General features: G+C 38.3%; 1 protein-coding gene across 6 annotated transcripts in view; it reads left to right on the forward strand.

The window, feature by feature from the left end:
- Positions 1 to 16,391, forward strand: part of ctnnd2a (catenin (cadherin-associated protein), delta 2a) — a 312,351-nt gene that overhangs the window by 177,756 nt on the left and 118,204 nt on the right. For all 6 annotated transcript variants that reach the window (XM_061713369.1, XM_061713373.1, XM_061713370.1 and 3 more), the window contains exon 11: positions 3,562 to 3,735. In XM_061713369.1, coding sequence (XP_061569353.1) covers positions 3,562 to 3,735 — 174 coding nt within the window. The remainder of the gene's footprint in view (positions 1 to 3,561; positions 3,736 to 16,391) is intronic.

Consider the following 16,391-nt stretch of genomic DNA (forward strand, 5'->3'; position numbering starts at 1 on the left):
TGGGAGGCACTCGTCTGATTTGTCTTTTCTTCTGGAAATGGATCTTGTGTGAATGTCAACCTGGAATCTGAAATTTTAACAAAATGTAGCTTCTATTGTTAAAGGGGACCTATTATGGCATCTAATACCTATTTTAAACAGGCCTTGAATGTCTTAAAAACAAGCTTTTGATTGTTTTTGCTAAATAAATTAGAAATTCAGCCTCTGAGCCATGTCTTTATCTTCCCATTCTCTAACCTCATTATCTATGTGTGATTCTGAGTGGGCGGGGAGGCTATGATAATGAGGCTCTGTGCTGATTGGCTGCCTGAATGACGCGATACACCGCTACGAAAAAATGGCGGAAGCTCCGGCCGGCGGAGTTGTTGTTGTTCCGGCCAGAGTTGTGGGAGTGGTTTCAGGCATCGCTCCCGTCGTTACGTAACGACGGGAGCAGAATCTGAACGGCTCATAGAAGCCACATCACACTGGACGGCTCATCCGGGCGGCTGTACAGACACTGCAGAATTTGGTTGCTTTCCTCCTTCTCTGAGTTGGCAGGCTGAGGGGAGACCACTTTATATATGTTAAAGCAAGAGAAAACGTGTTTTTCATAATAGGTCCCCTTTAAATTTTATCTGTGGTTTGTTCTTTGTGACCTCAGAGATTGTTTAAGTTTCATGAGAGCTCTCGACTTTCCTCCTTATCTACGTTTTCAGCTTTTTCTTTACTGTTGGCAGCCTGCAAATATAGCTTAATTATGTTAAAGATCTTCTTTGTAAATTTGTAAATGCTTAAAATTTGCAGTTCTGTTACTGCATCATTTAGCAGTGGTCGATGTTTATCAGGTTTCTACTCAAGTTGGTTTTATATTTTCGTGCACCAGAAATGAAGGTCTGACATTTAATTTCTTTTCCTGATTAGTCCTTTAAGCTTGGAGCCAATTTGATGAACACCATAACCTTGTAGCTTTACCTGAGGGCATAATTGTGATCTTGAAGCCATGCCTCCGGTTTTATCTCCCTTGGAGAACTAAAATGAAGGAGAAAAGAAAATAGTTAGAAGGCATGAAATCCTATGGAAGGGAAGTAGCAGTTTCTTCCTATAACTATCAGACGATGAGCATGTACTGTTTTTGCTTTCAGTGGTCTAGGACTTTTATGCTATGGTTGATTTATGGTCAACTATCTCTGTAAGTAAAACATACTTAAAATGACCTCTTGTAATTTAAATCATTGCAGAATCCTTCTAACCCAGAATAATAAGAAAATGCAAACTCATATGCACAACAAGACATGATGCCTCGGTAAAAGCAGTTGTTGATCACTCCAAGTTCAGCAAGACTGCAAAACAACCAAGAGATACTCCCAGACTACATGTCCATTAGCATGCTAAATGTTAAAAATGCATGACCGTACAATTTTCCATCATCAAAGAAAGTAAACAAGTTCAATATGAGTCAAATCAAATTCTCTTATTTTCCATAAAATTCGTATCCAAGTGACTCCATTTTAGCAATAACTGCTTACATACAATGCCAGCTCTTCACCAAACAGCCTAGTTTAGGGAACCAATTAGAGAACTATGTATGCATGATGTATATATCGTGGCTGTACGTGGTACTTGCTGTCTCTGTAATCACACAAACAAGACTGTGAAGCATCAAGGGACCATAGACGACTTTACATATTATCTTCTTTAAATATTTTACTGAGTGAAACTCGGATGAATCTTCCTTTTTTCCCATCTCTTTGCATCATTACATCTCTGTTTTAAGCCCCCTTCCCTTTGAAAGAAAGAGGTCAGTAATTCCACGAGTAGGCCCTTGAGACAAAAGTGTAAACGAATAACGAAATAAAACTGAATTACTAAGACTTCAAAGATTTAAAGCATGGGAGGAAGTGAAAGAGCTGGGTGAGTCATGCCATCGATGGGTGTGTCTGTGACTCTAATTAGCTTCCCTTCATGCATATTCCAACCATTTCTGTCTCCTTCTTGCTTCTTTTCTTCCCTTCTTCTTAATACACTTCATTTCAGCTGAGGTTAGTGGGTGTTTTATTTTGCAGATTTTCTAATTTTCCCTTCATCACTTGAAACCTTTATTTGTTCTTTTTGCCCCCTCTGTTAGTATATAAATGCACACATCTTTACATTTTGAGGCCTTTCGAGTTTAACACCCCCGCAGTTAAACATGAAACATGGTAACTTTGTAGCCACAGATCATTCATTTTATGGTTAGCTTTTTTATAGTCCAGAAAGGGCAAACAGGCTCTTGTTCTTATTCCAAGTATAGTCTACATAGACTGTTCATAAAAGAAGATTGAAGATAATCACCAGTGCATAATTCTGTTTGCGTGTTCATAGAAATGTATCTTTAAAATGCTCTCTTTGAACTGTAGACACTGAAGCTGCAGCTGCAAAGAGAGCATCGTTCTGAGATGCAAAGAGCGTCATGTGCATACAATCTTATGTGATTTGACAAGTTGAGTTTTTGTGTTCAGTTGACGGTGGCTTTTACACGGTGGACTGAATCTTGAAGCACTGTCCTTTTATTCTCTGGAAAACCCTTTACCCACGATTGATTCATAGTTCGAGAGACGTAATGTGATATGATAAGCCTTTAGTTCCAACAGACCAACTCCCCTTTTCCATGTTTGCGCATGCATATGAATGTTTGTGTTCATATTTTATCTTCTGCCACGTCAGCAAAGCCATTCCGACTCGTCTTTGTAGTCCCTGAGTGTTGCCCTTTCCTAATTTTCAATTTTGGGCTTTTCAGAGGGAGGCCCCTGCTTTACATTTGTTCTGCTGTGTTATGAACAAATATCTGCTGTCAATTTTTTCCCCTCGCCCCGTGTCTGTGGGATTCCTGCCAAATGCAGAGCAAGCGGGGCGACACTGCATCTCATTATTTTACAGCTGACGTACGGCAATGTGTTCCATGGAGATTAAAAAAAATGAAATACAGAGGCATCATTCTCTTTATTTCTGTCTTTCTCAAGCTATTTGTATTTCTCCCTGTCTCATTTGTCACTGTGTACATCTGTATTTTTTCTCTGATTATTTTTGCCTCTGATTTAGTGCAGTTGTAACTTACTCCTTCCCTTACGGATCACACACACATGTTTACAGACAGGCATGCTCATACCAAACACCCATCCACCTTAGCTCAGCACAACTGAGGTGCAAGGTGAAAACGGACAGGCACACCAACAGGACACCCATATAGACTTGCTGCTGCTGTTGTCTCCTATTTTTTCTGTTTGCCATCATTAATTAATGCTGTGTTTTCTCTATCATATTTATTTGCTTCTACATTAATTTGTAATTACTTTTTTTCTTGCTCTGTCTGTTTTGCTTCACCTAGTACATCCTTTGTGTGTGTGTAGGTATGTATGTATGTGTATATATATATATATATATATATATATATATATATATATATATATATATATCACTTCCTCTTCTGCTTTCTTAAATAGTCTTCATTAATAGTATGAAGAAGTAATGATGATGTTGAAGTAACAGTATTCATTATTCCTCTCTTAAAAACTTTTTTTCTTCCTCTGCTGTTGTCTCCAGGCTCTCGTGGTTCCTACAGCAGTCAGCACAATCAGGAGCCCCTCCGACCCTTGGGGTCCCCAGAACATCACATAGATCCCATCTATGAGGAACGTGTCTATCACAACAAGGGCCCCATGAGGAGCCTGAGTCAGAGCCAGGGACCAGACACCGGCCCCTACCGAAACAACACTGGTAAAACTGTCGTTGGCTTTCTTTCCTCACTTGCTTTTCCTTTGACATTCATTTTCAGAATTAACTTATTTCTTTCATATAGTATATGATACAATTGAAAGGTTTTATGTCTGTGTTTCACCCACAAAAGTGTTTTACAGCTTCTTTAAATTTCATAAAGTAAGATATCAATATTTTTGATTATGAGTTTTTCCTGCTGACAGAAATTATATCAGTGTAAAAGCACAATCATGTTTTGGGGTTTGAGAGCATATAACCATTACTGATTATTGAACCAAAAACTTTTGGAAACTCCTTTTTACATTAAAACGTATGTTGACTCTCTCCTTTTAAAAAAACTAAAGAGAAAGGCATAGCAAAGCAAGGCAAGTTCAATTCAACAGCAAAGTACTTTACAAAGACATTAAAACATAAATACAAAGCAGGATTTAAAAAAAGAAAAGAAAAACGAAATAAGAACAATGGATAAAATAAGATCTTTATTCAGATTAATTCAAATGAAGCTGAAAACAGGTGTGTCTCCAACCTTGATTTAAATACACTGAGTGTTTCAGCTAATCTTATCTTTACTGGGAGTGTGTTCCAAACCTATGGGGCATAGAAGCTGAATGCAGCTTTCCATGTCTGGTTCTGACTATGAGAACTGATTAAAACCCAGATCCAGATGACCTGAGGGGTATATTATGCCTCTTTACAGGATTAAATTTGAATCAATGTATTTGACTATACCTTACCTGTTTCTTCGAACCTGTTCTTCTTTCAGTGTCAAATACTGCAGTTTTGCCAGGGTCTCAAGTTTTAAAGGAAATAAAAACATGGTTTCTCAGAGATTGATTACACCTTCTTCTCAGTTTGTGTTTTCCGTCTGCATTCCTGATGGGTTTTAAATGTTGTTTGGTTCGTGTAGGCGTTAAAATACCACTTGATCAGTCTGCGGAAAGGATTATAGCTGGATTTAAAGCACACCACTTCAGAATTAATTTTTGGGATGCCAAAAATCTCCATGTGCACTGATTTGTGACATCAGCAATAGAAACAGTTTTTCTGGCTCTATAGGTTAATTTGCATATATATATATATATATATCTATATATATTGTATTATACACACAGCACACACTCACAACTAATATTAAAGGGCTCTCCCTGCTTTTTATCAGATATGCAGCATCTGTATGGAACAGCACTCTTCATTACTGTATTTCTTTCCACAAGGTGAATATTGCAGTTTTCTGTTTTGAGTCCACAGTTATTGCTGCTCACTCTTAGGGATTGCAGTCCCCCCATAAAATGAATATATATGTATATGAAATTAAGCTTCTTGTCATTTAGAAGTGCATATTTAGTGTGCTATTTAAAATGTTGCAGCAGATCTCAGTCTGATTTTCTGTTGAAGCTGCACAGTCAGATACTCACCATGTTCTCACCATGCTTCCCTGTAACTCCATTGTTGCCAGCAATGTATTTTTAATAAGGCCTCAATGAGCTTATCTCAATATGGGTTTAGGTACGGCATGTTAATCCTTTTATGGTATCATTGTCACATAAAAAACATCCTAGTTGGTCACGCCACATTCTCATGTCATTAGCCATCCTTAGACGTAATAGCTAACATTAGCACTTGGGTCAGAATCCTGTAGGTGAATATGCCATTGAGTTGATCAGATTGCTGTTACTGAAAGTGTGTTTTTTTTTAAGCACATCTCAGAGTTGGGCTCATAGTCAAGTGGGATATTGCTTTAAGTACAGTCTGTGAATTTCGTACTGCATAGTGATTACATCGTCTTTCTAGGTAGAATTGAGTTACTTGGCTCAATATGTGTACATTGAGGATTCATTGTTATCTATAATTTACTGTAGCTTGTATTTTGTAGTTTCAATAGATGGGAACGAGAAAGCTCTCAAACAAAATTTGCACTGAAACCACAAAAATCAATAGCTTGCAGATTAGACTGTGAGCATATAATTGCAATTCTTGAGGTTTTCAATGCATCCTCCAATGATAAAATGCTTCAATTGATTATCTTTTGCAGTTGTCCTCACTGGAGTATGAGCTTTATTTCAGTGATATACACTTTTTAGCCCTTGTATCTACAGTGGGTAAATAACAAGACTAAAGATGAACAGCACCTTGAATTCTGAATGTGGCTGTATTAAGATCCAATGCAGCATGCTTAAATGACATGTGAATAGCATGTGCAGTGAATAAGAAGTTGTCTAATAAGGATTCATAATGCACTGAGTGATGGCACATAATGAACTGATAAGGGTTCTGCTGACATAGTAAGCGGTAAGTCATTAATTATGTCATAGTGCCTTTTCTTGGCAATGGCAAGCACACATTATTGGTTCATTAAGCTGGCATGGATCAATGTAATTAAGCTATAAGTCATTCCTTTGCTGGAAAGAGCAGAGACACGCTTGTGTGGGTATTAGACATCAAAAAGTTGTAGACAGTGGGACTGTATTAAGTGCATAGTGTTCTTCCAGTTTAATGCAAGTTTAAACTAGGCAGTCAAATGAAGCTCAACTTTCATTTAGAGGCACATCATCGCTTAACTGGACACTTTACTTTGATGGGGACCTTCATGATAGAAGGGACTCAAACTGTACATACACATTTTTCATTTTAATTTACTGTTTCCTGAGCAAATTTAGGATTTTGAGACGGGTGAAAATAAAATGGGAACAGACAGTTTGGAGAACACCGCAAGGGAGCATATAAAGCAGGTACACGATGGCGTCAGGATTGATCATAGTCTATGCACAGTATATAAAAATGGACAGAAGTAACCCATGAGATTTGAGGCTGCTGCTTCCCTGAGTTCAGCATTTTAAAGATTTTCTTCATCTTTTTGACACCCGTATTGGGAGATGAGTAAATCAACAAAATCTAAGCACACGCATGCAGTTACAACGTGTAAAAAATCATAAGAGAGATTCTCAGAAATCAATACCGTGACTGGTCAATACTTAGTGGCAATCATTTCTTTAACAGGAACAAATGGTTAAAAAGAGAAAAGAAAAGCGAGAGAAGTAATAATAGTCATGGAGTAGACGTTATATTTGATTCAATTGTTAACTAGTCATGGTAACTATACAATCACACATAGTTTTAACAGAAGCTGTAAAAACTGACAGAAGAGGTTGTAGAATTAGAAAATTCATATTCCAGGCATTCCCAAGCATGACTTTAATACAGTGTCATGGATGCAGCCAATTAAGAGAGCACGCAGCACCCAAAGACACCTGCCTGGACACTAAAAAGCCAGTGGTGTAGTGGAGTGGTCTAAAATTACTAGCGGTGCCCTGCTGCTGCCTAATTGGACAGAAAACAAAAGGGACTAGTTTGAAGGTGTTCTTTTAATGAGAAGTGACAATGCTTTTAATGACCCTGAGGTTGAATTTAACTTATAATTATCAATCACAAAGACAAGAAATAAGCCTTTATAGTCGCTCATTTGTAAAGACAGTTTTGCAGGTGAGCAAGGGCCAAGCAGTGATGAGCAAATAAAGAGCTGAGTGCAGACTTGTCATGGAGCAGACATTTTCTTTTAAAATGAAAATTTAGGTTTGTGTGTGTGTGTGTGTGTGTGTGTGTGTGTGTGTGTGTGTGTGTGTGTGTGTGTGTGTGTGTGTGTGTGTGTGTGTGTGTGTGTGTGTGTGTGTGTGTGTGTGTGTGTGTGTGTGTGTGTGTGTGTGTGTGTGTGTGTGTGTGTGTGTGTGCAATTTTGCAATATCATATCACATGTTTTTTACCTTTTGACTATAATGTAACAGACTGGATATCCTGAATATTTTATTTATTTATTTATCGTAGGTGTGGTTTACTGATTCTGAGGCATTTTTATATGTGTTTTAGAGATTTTTTGTTCTTTCCCTGGTAACATAGTTCGACAACTAAATTGTGAAAAATTTGCTACAAAAAATTTTTTATGCTCACTTATGCTCTTGGCTGGAGGTTTTTTTTCTCCTCAACCTCCTCCATATAGCGAGAATACCGATAAACAAAGAGACCTGTTAACTCAAGAAGGATATTTTCTAACAGCAACGTGGAAAACCTGGCACCCCACTTTTCAAAATCAGACAGGTTGAGTTTGTGTTATATTGCTCTCCTGTTTCTGACATTACTTTGTCAGCTTATTGGTCTCTCACAAGTATTTTATGAACAATGCTGCCATTGCAATCCAAATACAGCTAAGTGAGATGTAAAATAGGTTGCCAACAAATATCTGCTTCCCAACTGGGTCCGTATTCGACCGAACTCTCCTTAGTCTCCACACAGCTTTTGTCAGTAAGTCTCTCTAGCTCATTTGTTGCCAGCACCTCCTTCACTGACCTTCTCTATGTACCCAGTATTCACATGAATCAATTCCTGGAACAAATGTATTTATTTACTCTTTTGTAGTATGTGTCTGTGTGATTTTTGCACCATGCATGTGTGTAGGCAGCAACGCGTGGTGTTCCATTCTTGGATGAAATCAGGCCAGCGCCCCAGAGGGCTGCAGGTTAATGTGGCCTATTTTAAGCGATTATTCCTGCTTGGCTACAGTGTCTCCAAAGCACAAGTGCATTCACATTATTCAAATGCTTTCCAGTATGACTGATGCTTTTTTTCTTTTTTCATTTCATTTCAGTATGATTTTTTTTTTGTGCTTCACCATACTTTCATTTCTTGTTTTACTCACACAGGTTCCATTCATGTGGTTTTTTCATCTCTGCTTTTGATGATCTTTCAACTCAACTTATATCATGCTCTCACTCTCATTCCCCACATTTTCTCTGACTTTTCAACATTATTTTCTATCTTTTCTTCCTTCTTTGTTCTTACACTGACTTTTACACCCCCATTTTGGTTTTTATTAATGACTTTGACCACTGGGATTAACAGCAGCTCTAAATGAATGTGGCTCTTTTTCTCTTTTATAGCTTAACATTAGGCCTGAATGTATCTCAGGGTAGTAATGGAGAGAATGGATAGTTTCAGAGCCACGGCTGTTTGTCGGGTCTAATAACAAGGTTGAGCTATTACCGTTGATAATGTGATGCTATATATTTCAACATCACACTCTAGTATCTATGAGGAGGCACATATATATTCTTTAACAATCTCTAAACCAGCCATAAAGCAGAATTATGTTTTCCCAACCATTATCAGAATCAGGGGTGGACACTTGTTTTGTGTTTCTACCTAATAATGCAGCAGCATAAAATGATATGTGCTGCTTTAGTTTCAACATTAAGTTTCATCTTCCATATCTCACACTTTTTTTTAGCACTAAATATATGTGGTTCTGTTTCTTCTGCCTTTTAAAGCTTTTATTAAACACATACCATGCAGGAAATGTGACATAACCACCCGCAAAGCACAGTTCATCAGGGAGGAAACAAATGTTGCAGGCTGTTTGTGCTATGATATGTTTAGAACAGAAGCCAAAAAAGATATGGAAAGGATTAGCACACACAGGTAGCAGAGATTGTCTGTATTAGTGAGAGACTTGAAGGTGTTTAAAAAATAAATATTTTGTAAGGAGAAGGTAGCTTCCTGCTTGTGGTACTTTCTTCCTCAAGGTGACTTCATCTGATGTTTTCGGTGGATGTAGTTTAAATAGAGATTACCTGACTGCTCCAGATATTTGCCTTGTTAAATAACATTCAGTCATTGGCAATGCGTCAACAACATGTTGGTAAATGTCTGTGATGGGTCTTTGAGTTGTTCACACATAATGATCAGGTGCTAGCCCTTCACCTCCACCCGCCTCCCAATTAAGAAATCAGAGTTAAAATCATCCTTCAATCGTTTGGATGTTCATATTACATAACTGACTGCTCACAGAAGGCCACACACTACAAGATCTGACAACCACACCAGAATGGTCTTTAACACCACATTTTGTGAACAACCACACAAAGGAAATGAGACACAACCAAACCCAAAACACTGCGTTTTTTTTGTTTTTTTTTAATGGACCAAGGGAGGAAACAAGTGGTTTTAGATGTTTGTACTATAATTTGAATAGATCATAAAGAAAAAAAGAAAAGACATATTTGAATGCCTTTAAATTGCCCTGTGAGACTTAAGAAAGTTACAAAATATTCAAAACATATTTCCTATACTTCCTTGTTAGTTTTTCGAACTGAATTTATGCACTTCGCAGGACAAGTGATAAACTGTTTTGCATAAGCGTGTGTGTGTGTGTGTGTGTGTGTGTGTGTGTGTGTGTGTGTGTGTGTGTGTGTGTTAGGGCCCGAGCACTTACAGTGCGAAGGCCCTATTGTATCTGTAGGAATTTCTTTTTATTCTTTTTTCTTCTGACGAAAGGAGGGCCTTTTTGCCCCCCTAAACGTGCCCCAAAAGTCACCAAATTTTGCACGCAAGCCAGGCCTGGCAAAAAATTTGATATTTAATAGTTTGCATTGATGGGCGTGGCAAAATGGCTCAACAGCGCCACCTAGAAAACTTTTCTCTGCCATAACGTTTGAATGGTTTGACATAAAGACTCATGGGTGGTGTCACCGGACTCGGTATTGAGTACTTGACCTTCATTGGTGCAAATTTGCCCCGCCCCTTCTTCTGATTGGTCAATATGTCATAGTTCCTATTTTCGGCATAACCTTTGAATGGTTTGACATAAAGACTCGTGGGTGGTGTCATCGGACATGGTTTTGAATCCCTTGACCATAATTTGTTTATTTGTTTATTAAAAAGGATCCCCATTAGTCTTCACCATGGGAAGACTATTCTTCCTGGGGTCCACACATAGACATACAAAAGATGACAATAATCCAACTCAAAAAGGGTGAAAAACATTCACTACAATTCCTGAAAAAATTAATTGAACCAAAAATAAAAGATTAAGTAAACAACTATCCACATCTTAAGTAGCAATATTTGCTACTATCACCAGATCTGTTCCACTTTTGAGCAAAAATAGTTTGCAACGACTTTATAATTTATGATATACCCATACCTCTATTTATAGTAGTATAAATGTATTACATATCAATATATTGGTGTGAATTAGCCCCGCCCCTTCTTCTGATTGGTCGATATTTCATAGTTCCTATTTTCTGCCATAACTTTTGAATGGTTTGACATAAAGAGTCATGGGCGGTGTCATCAGACTTAGTTTTGAGTGGGGGGGGGGGGCCTCGCAGGCGGTGGGTTGCCTCCTCCTACTTCTCCCCTCTGTGGGGTTGCCGGTGGCCTGGGTTCCGGGCTCTTCCGTGTCGGCCTCTGGTCTCGCGGGTGGCGGGGTTGCTCCCCCCCCTCCCCCACTATAGATACACTTCAGGTGGAGCTTTGTTTGGTTTATTACACACGCACACACTCACACACACACACACACACACACACACACACACACACACACACACACACACACACACACACACACACACACACACACACACACACACACACACATATATAGTCACTTAGTCACATGCATTTACACACACACACACACACACACACACACACACACACACACACACGCATGATCATATACATACACACACACACACACATAGATATACACACTGGCTTGTTCACCTGCATGCTGGCTCTCTAGTTTTTGGGTTTAGGTAGCGGTAGCGATAGCTTAGCTTAGACTGCGATCAGATCTCAAGATTTAGGTCGATTGCTGTTATTGTTTTGGTTGGCTCCGTGCCGGTTTCGTGTTTGTGGTTTTTTGTTGCAGATTTCCAGTGCTTGACGTGTGTCTCCGTGTGTCCCTGCTTCCTGGATTGGCAGTGGAGGTCGTCACCCCCCCCCCCCAAAAAAAAAAAAAAAAAAAAACACTGGGTTTGTATGTGTATATTTATGTATGTGTACGCATATGTGTGCGTATATATATGTATATATATTAAATATAGTAATAATGCACACATATACACTTTTGGTTTCTACCGTCATGGTGTCAATCAATAATATGTGTGCAGACAAGGTAGAAAAAAAAAAAAAAAAAAAAAAAAAAAAGACTTAGTTTTGAGTTCTTGACCATAATTGGTGCAAATTGCACGCGCGAGGGCCCGTTCATCGCTGCTTGCAGCTTTAATTTTTGCTTGAAATGGCACCCCCCATGCCACTGGTTCCCCTCTCAAAGTGTAATGGTGCACACATGAGAAGGGAAAACAGAAGTATGGTGAAGGTTTTTGCACGAAACCATTTAAGCCAATCTGCTTTCCCCTTTGAGTCATCTCTTTTCCGTCTGTAATGAGATCTGACATCCTAATGAGGGGGACAGAACAGAGGGATGATAGAGAAGAGTGATGAAAGAAACAACAACCTCAAGGGAGGAACAACACAAAGAGACCGGCAGACAAGGTGTACATACCGTACAGATACCATACATCCTTTTGGCCAGAAGGCGGGAAAAGTTTAGGCATTGCTGTGAATAAAGAAAGTGGCAGATTGCTGACATAAAAGAAGATAAAGGAAAGAGTTGCTTTTCTCTGGGCCATGTCCTCCAGTGTGCAGATGTGGTGTAACATAGTAATCACAGCCACTCGGCCTATATGTATATTTGTCAAGCTACTACTCAGCTGATGGAGTTTTGAAGTGATGAAGTGAGCATGACAATAATAATTATATTTTTATTTTTTTATATATATATATATATATATATATATATATATATATATATATATATATATATATATATATATATATATATATATATATATATTTGGCTTTTTTCTAAATTCATTCCCTTGTAATCACTAGTTTGATGTCTACAGTTTAGCAATGGAGGTTTTTTTCTTGAAACAAGGCACATTGTCCTGCATTTATTAGGTGCAGTAAACAGAAGGACAGTGCGTCACATAAAAGTGAATGAGATGCATGTAAAAAAAAGACAGTTATGCAATAATGTGTATTTTAAAAATGCCAGTCTTAAATCCTTTGACTAATAGTTTTCCAACCAGAACAGCAGTTAAATGAGTCCAAGATTTTGTAGCGCTACACCGCACTGACTCAGTACTACTACAGCTACTAATCACTGAAATGCCCCAAGCCAGTCCTGAGGATCACGCCAATCCAGGCATAGCAGATTGGAATCGGCTAAAATAAAGCTGATCCAAATCCTTTTGTTACAGTTTTCCACCCTTGGGCTTTACTGTGTCGCTGTTCTGCTCTCATAAATGACAGCAGGCTCAATACCTCAAGAATGCATGTCAGTGAAAATAGTGGGGGAATAGTGGGGGGGGTGTTTGAACTAGTTGCAAAAAAATATGCAGCAAATGCTGATCATCACTTTTATTGTTAAAATGACTTTGCAGGTGGAAGGTCGGTACCGTATGTCAGAATAACTTGATGACACGCCAAAGTAAAAGTTGTGTTTATGTACGCTCTGGGGCTTCGACTCTGCCAAAGAATCTGCATGAGGTGAAGTAGGAACCAGTCTGAGACACTGCCATGCAACCCTGAGTAGTCTGAGGCCAGAGTTCAACATCAAGTGGTGTGTGAGAGTCTTTATACTGTCCAAGTAATGCTACAACCATAGATTATATATAACAATGAACAAAATATTCGGCCATGTAACCCATTGGTTTCCATGTTGCTCAGCAGGCCAACAAGAAAACACCCATTTAACATGTCGACTCGACGATGAAATTAAAAATAACCATTGCTTTCAGCTGAAGGTTAATACAAACTCCTGGTTGCTTCGAGAAGTGCAGTAGCATGACTATTACAGATGAAGAAGTGATAACAACTAGCCGTTGGCTGAGTGATTTTTCAATCATTCATATTAGACAGACATTTATTGCTCAGAGTTGTCATGAGGGTGAAATCAAACTTTTGAGACTAATTGCGGACTAAACTTAGTTCACCATGAGCATCAATGAGGAAGTTATATGGTTGGCATTTGGCTACAACACACTCGGTTTGGATGTTACAAAAGCTCCAGGTTCTTGCGGCCAATTTTGTGAAATGTTGAAAATCTGTGAACCGCCAGTTTCCCTACTTTGTCTCAAGAAAGGCCAAAGTCTGAGGAGCATGTACATGCACATTTACATTTACATATTCTGCTGTAGATTGGTAGAAATTATACCTCTTGACAGAGCAGGCTCCAGTATCATAATTTAAAAAAGGGTGCAATTAGTGTCAAAATTGGAAAGCTGCTAGTGTTGGATTTTAATTTTCCTTTAATGTCAGTATCAGATTGGACTCATTACTTGCAGACTGTTTAAAAATCTTGGGTTTTCCTATAAGAAATATAGTCTTAATAGACGTGAATAGCTTCTTTTTTTTTTTTTTAATCATCTTTTATATATCCACTGAACCATTGCTAGATTTGGCTAAATTTGGCTCCCCAGTTGGTTTAAATGTGTCATTCACCATACTCTCTGTGTCTCTTGTCAGATTAGGTTTGTTTTGTTGGGATCAATTTCTGCTTGGCCCTAGATCCCCTTGGTCGGTTAATGAACCTGTTGTTTTTGAGCTTCATTAAAGATAGAGGTGCAGATTCTCTCTCCTCTTAGAAAATAACTGTCGGAACGCTACACACACTACTGAAATGTGCGATGTAATTTTCATTTAATCAAGATGGGGAAACAGAGAAGACAAAGGAAAGAAGTGAGAAAGAATGGCTGTTGAAATTATGTTTCGTAAAGCCTTGAATCCCGGCAGCTGGACATCCTTTCCTTAGTTTTCTTGGTGAAACTGAGATTTGCTCTGTCATATCCGGATATATTTCTCTGCAGAAATCTGCTTCTATACAGATGAACTTTAACCTCCAGCACTTTTTGACTTCGTAAAGCATTTCAGTTTACAATGAATTCAGACGACTTATACTGTAGCTTAAACTTCTACAGTATTTACAGTGGGGTTTTGCTGAGGCTTCAGAAAGCTTAATTACAAGCTCAGCACATCTGACTTCCTTCACTGATCAGCACATCTTTTTTTTTATCCGTTTGGGAAAACATATTACATTTCTTAAATAAATTTAGTCACTCCACAGCACTCTATCACAAATGAAAAGAAACTCATAAGTACACACACACACACACACACACACACACACACACACACACACACACACACACACACACACACACACACACACACACACACACACACACCAATAATCACAAACTGATTTAGTTCAGTCCTTGGAGATCATGCAGCTTTTTAGTCAGCACAAAAGCACCAATATTTTTTTCTTTATTGAAAATTTAATGAATGTTGATATCTGCAGTATAAATGTTTTTTTGTTTATAAATTGCACATTTTTCTATGTAGAGCTAGACATTGTATGTTAGATCTGTGTATTCCCCTTTTCTCTCCATTGTTGTTTACAGTTCCAGTGCCTCCTAAATAACTAGCCTCATAGGGATATCAATATGTCTTTAAATGTCACTTTTAGTCTTATTTTGTATCTTTTAACTAGAATACAATTTTCAAATGAATTATTTTCATCAACTGTACAGTGCTGTAGCACATTGAGCATTAAAGCTTAGCTCAAATTAACCTCCCCCTCTTAAAACTTCCACTGTTTTGATTGGTAAAATCATAGATCCCAAATAATGGACTGGATGACAAACTTAGCACCATGCCGATTTAATGTGAAGGCTTCAAACAAAGGACTAAAAGAGTGGGAAAGAGGTATTCTGTGCAGTTCAGTAGCATTTCATGTCCTGTACAGGGTGCAATTATGGCACATTGAATTGTGTATCATCAGTCACACTGTTCGGGCTCGTTCTGGTGAGGATGAAAATGTGAGAATGCTTCATTTGCAAAAATGACATGATGCCGGTGTTCAATAAATCAGTTTAATTATTGAAAGAACACATATTTAAATTATTCCAGTTGTTTAAATTAGATTCATTTTTTAATGGAAATTAGTTAACCGTGAATTATTTGGATTTACTCTGCCATACATTAGTGTAAAAGGTAAAGTAGCTGGATATGTGATATAAATTGATAATTCCAGCATGAGAACTCAATGCACAAATTTAATTTGCTCCTACAGAATGCATTTCACTCTCATTCCTTTCCAACAGATTTCTACTCCACTTTACCTCAGACGAACCAATCACAATGCCCAAACTAAAGTACTTTTGCTGTCAAAAGACCATGTCTCAGTTTTCACTGGTCTGATTGCATAAAGGGCCGTCAAGCTGCATCCAGATGCTCGACTCTCAAAGACAACGCATATTGGAAATTGGAACAAGACCTGGACACTTTCCATGTAATTTTGAGTTAACTCTGTAACTCAAATAATAGAGTGGTTGTGCTTTAATCAGAAAGTTGCTTGTCAGCCCTCTCATTCAACACTTTAAACAGTTTTGATAAAGACGCTGAGAGCCCCACAAAGTACTATTGACTCTTAAGTGTCTTTAGAAAGGCATTTGCTAAATGTAAATCAATGTTTAGTCTGTATTTGTCTGGTCTTGCCAGGTTCTGAGAAAGTTAAGTAAGAAAATAAACTCATCTCTCTATGACTTTCTCCATTGTCCCGCCACAGCATGAACACTTGGCAACAGCCACCTGCCAAAAGCTCCTGTTGTATCTAAGTGGCATTTTCTGAAGAAGACATGGCACCTGCACCCACAGAAAACAAGTCTCCTACAGGTTCCCCAATACACAATGTACTCAATACTCTGAAAGTACAAGGGGGCCTTTGGTTTGTGTGTGTGAGTTGTGCATGTGGC

The sequence above is a fragment of the Cololabis saira genome, chromosome 22 (assembly GCF_033807715.1).
Source record: "Cololabis saira isolate AMF1-May2022 chromosome 22, fColSai1.1, whole genome shotgun sequence".
NCBI classification, from domain to species: domain Eukaryota; kingdom Metazoa; phylum Chordata; class Actinopteri; order Beloniformes; family Belonidae; genus Cololabis; species Cololabis saira.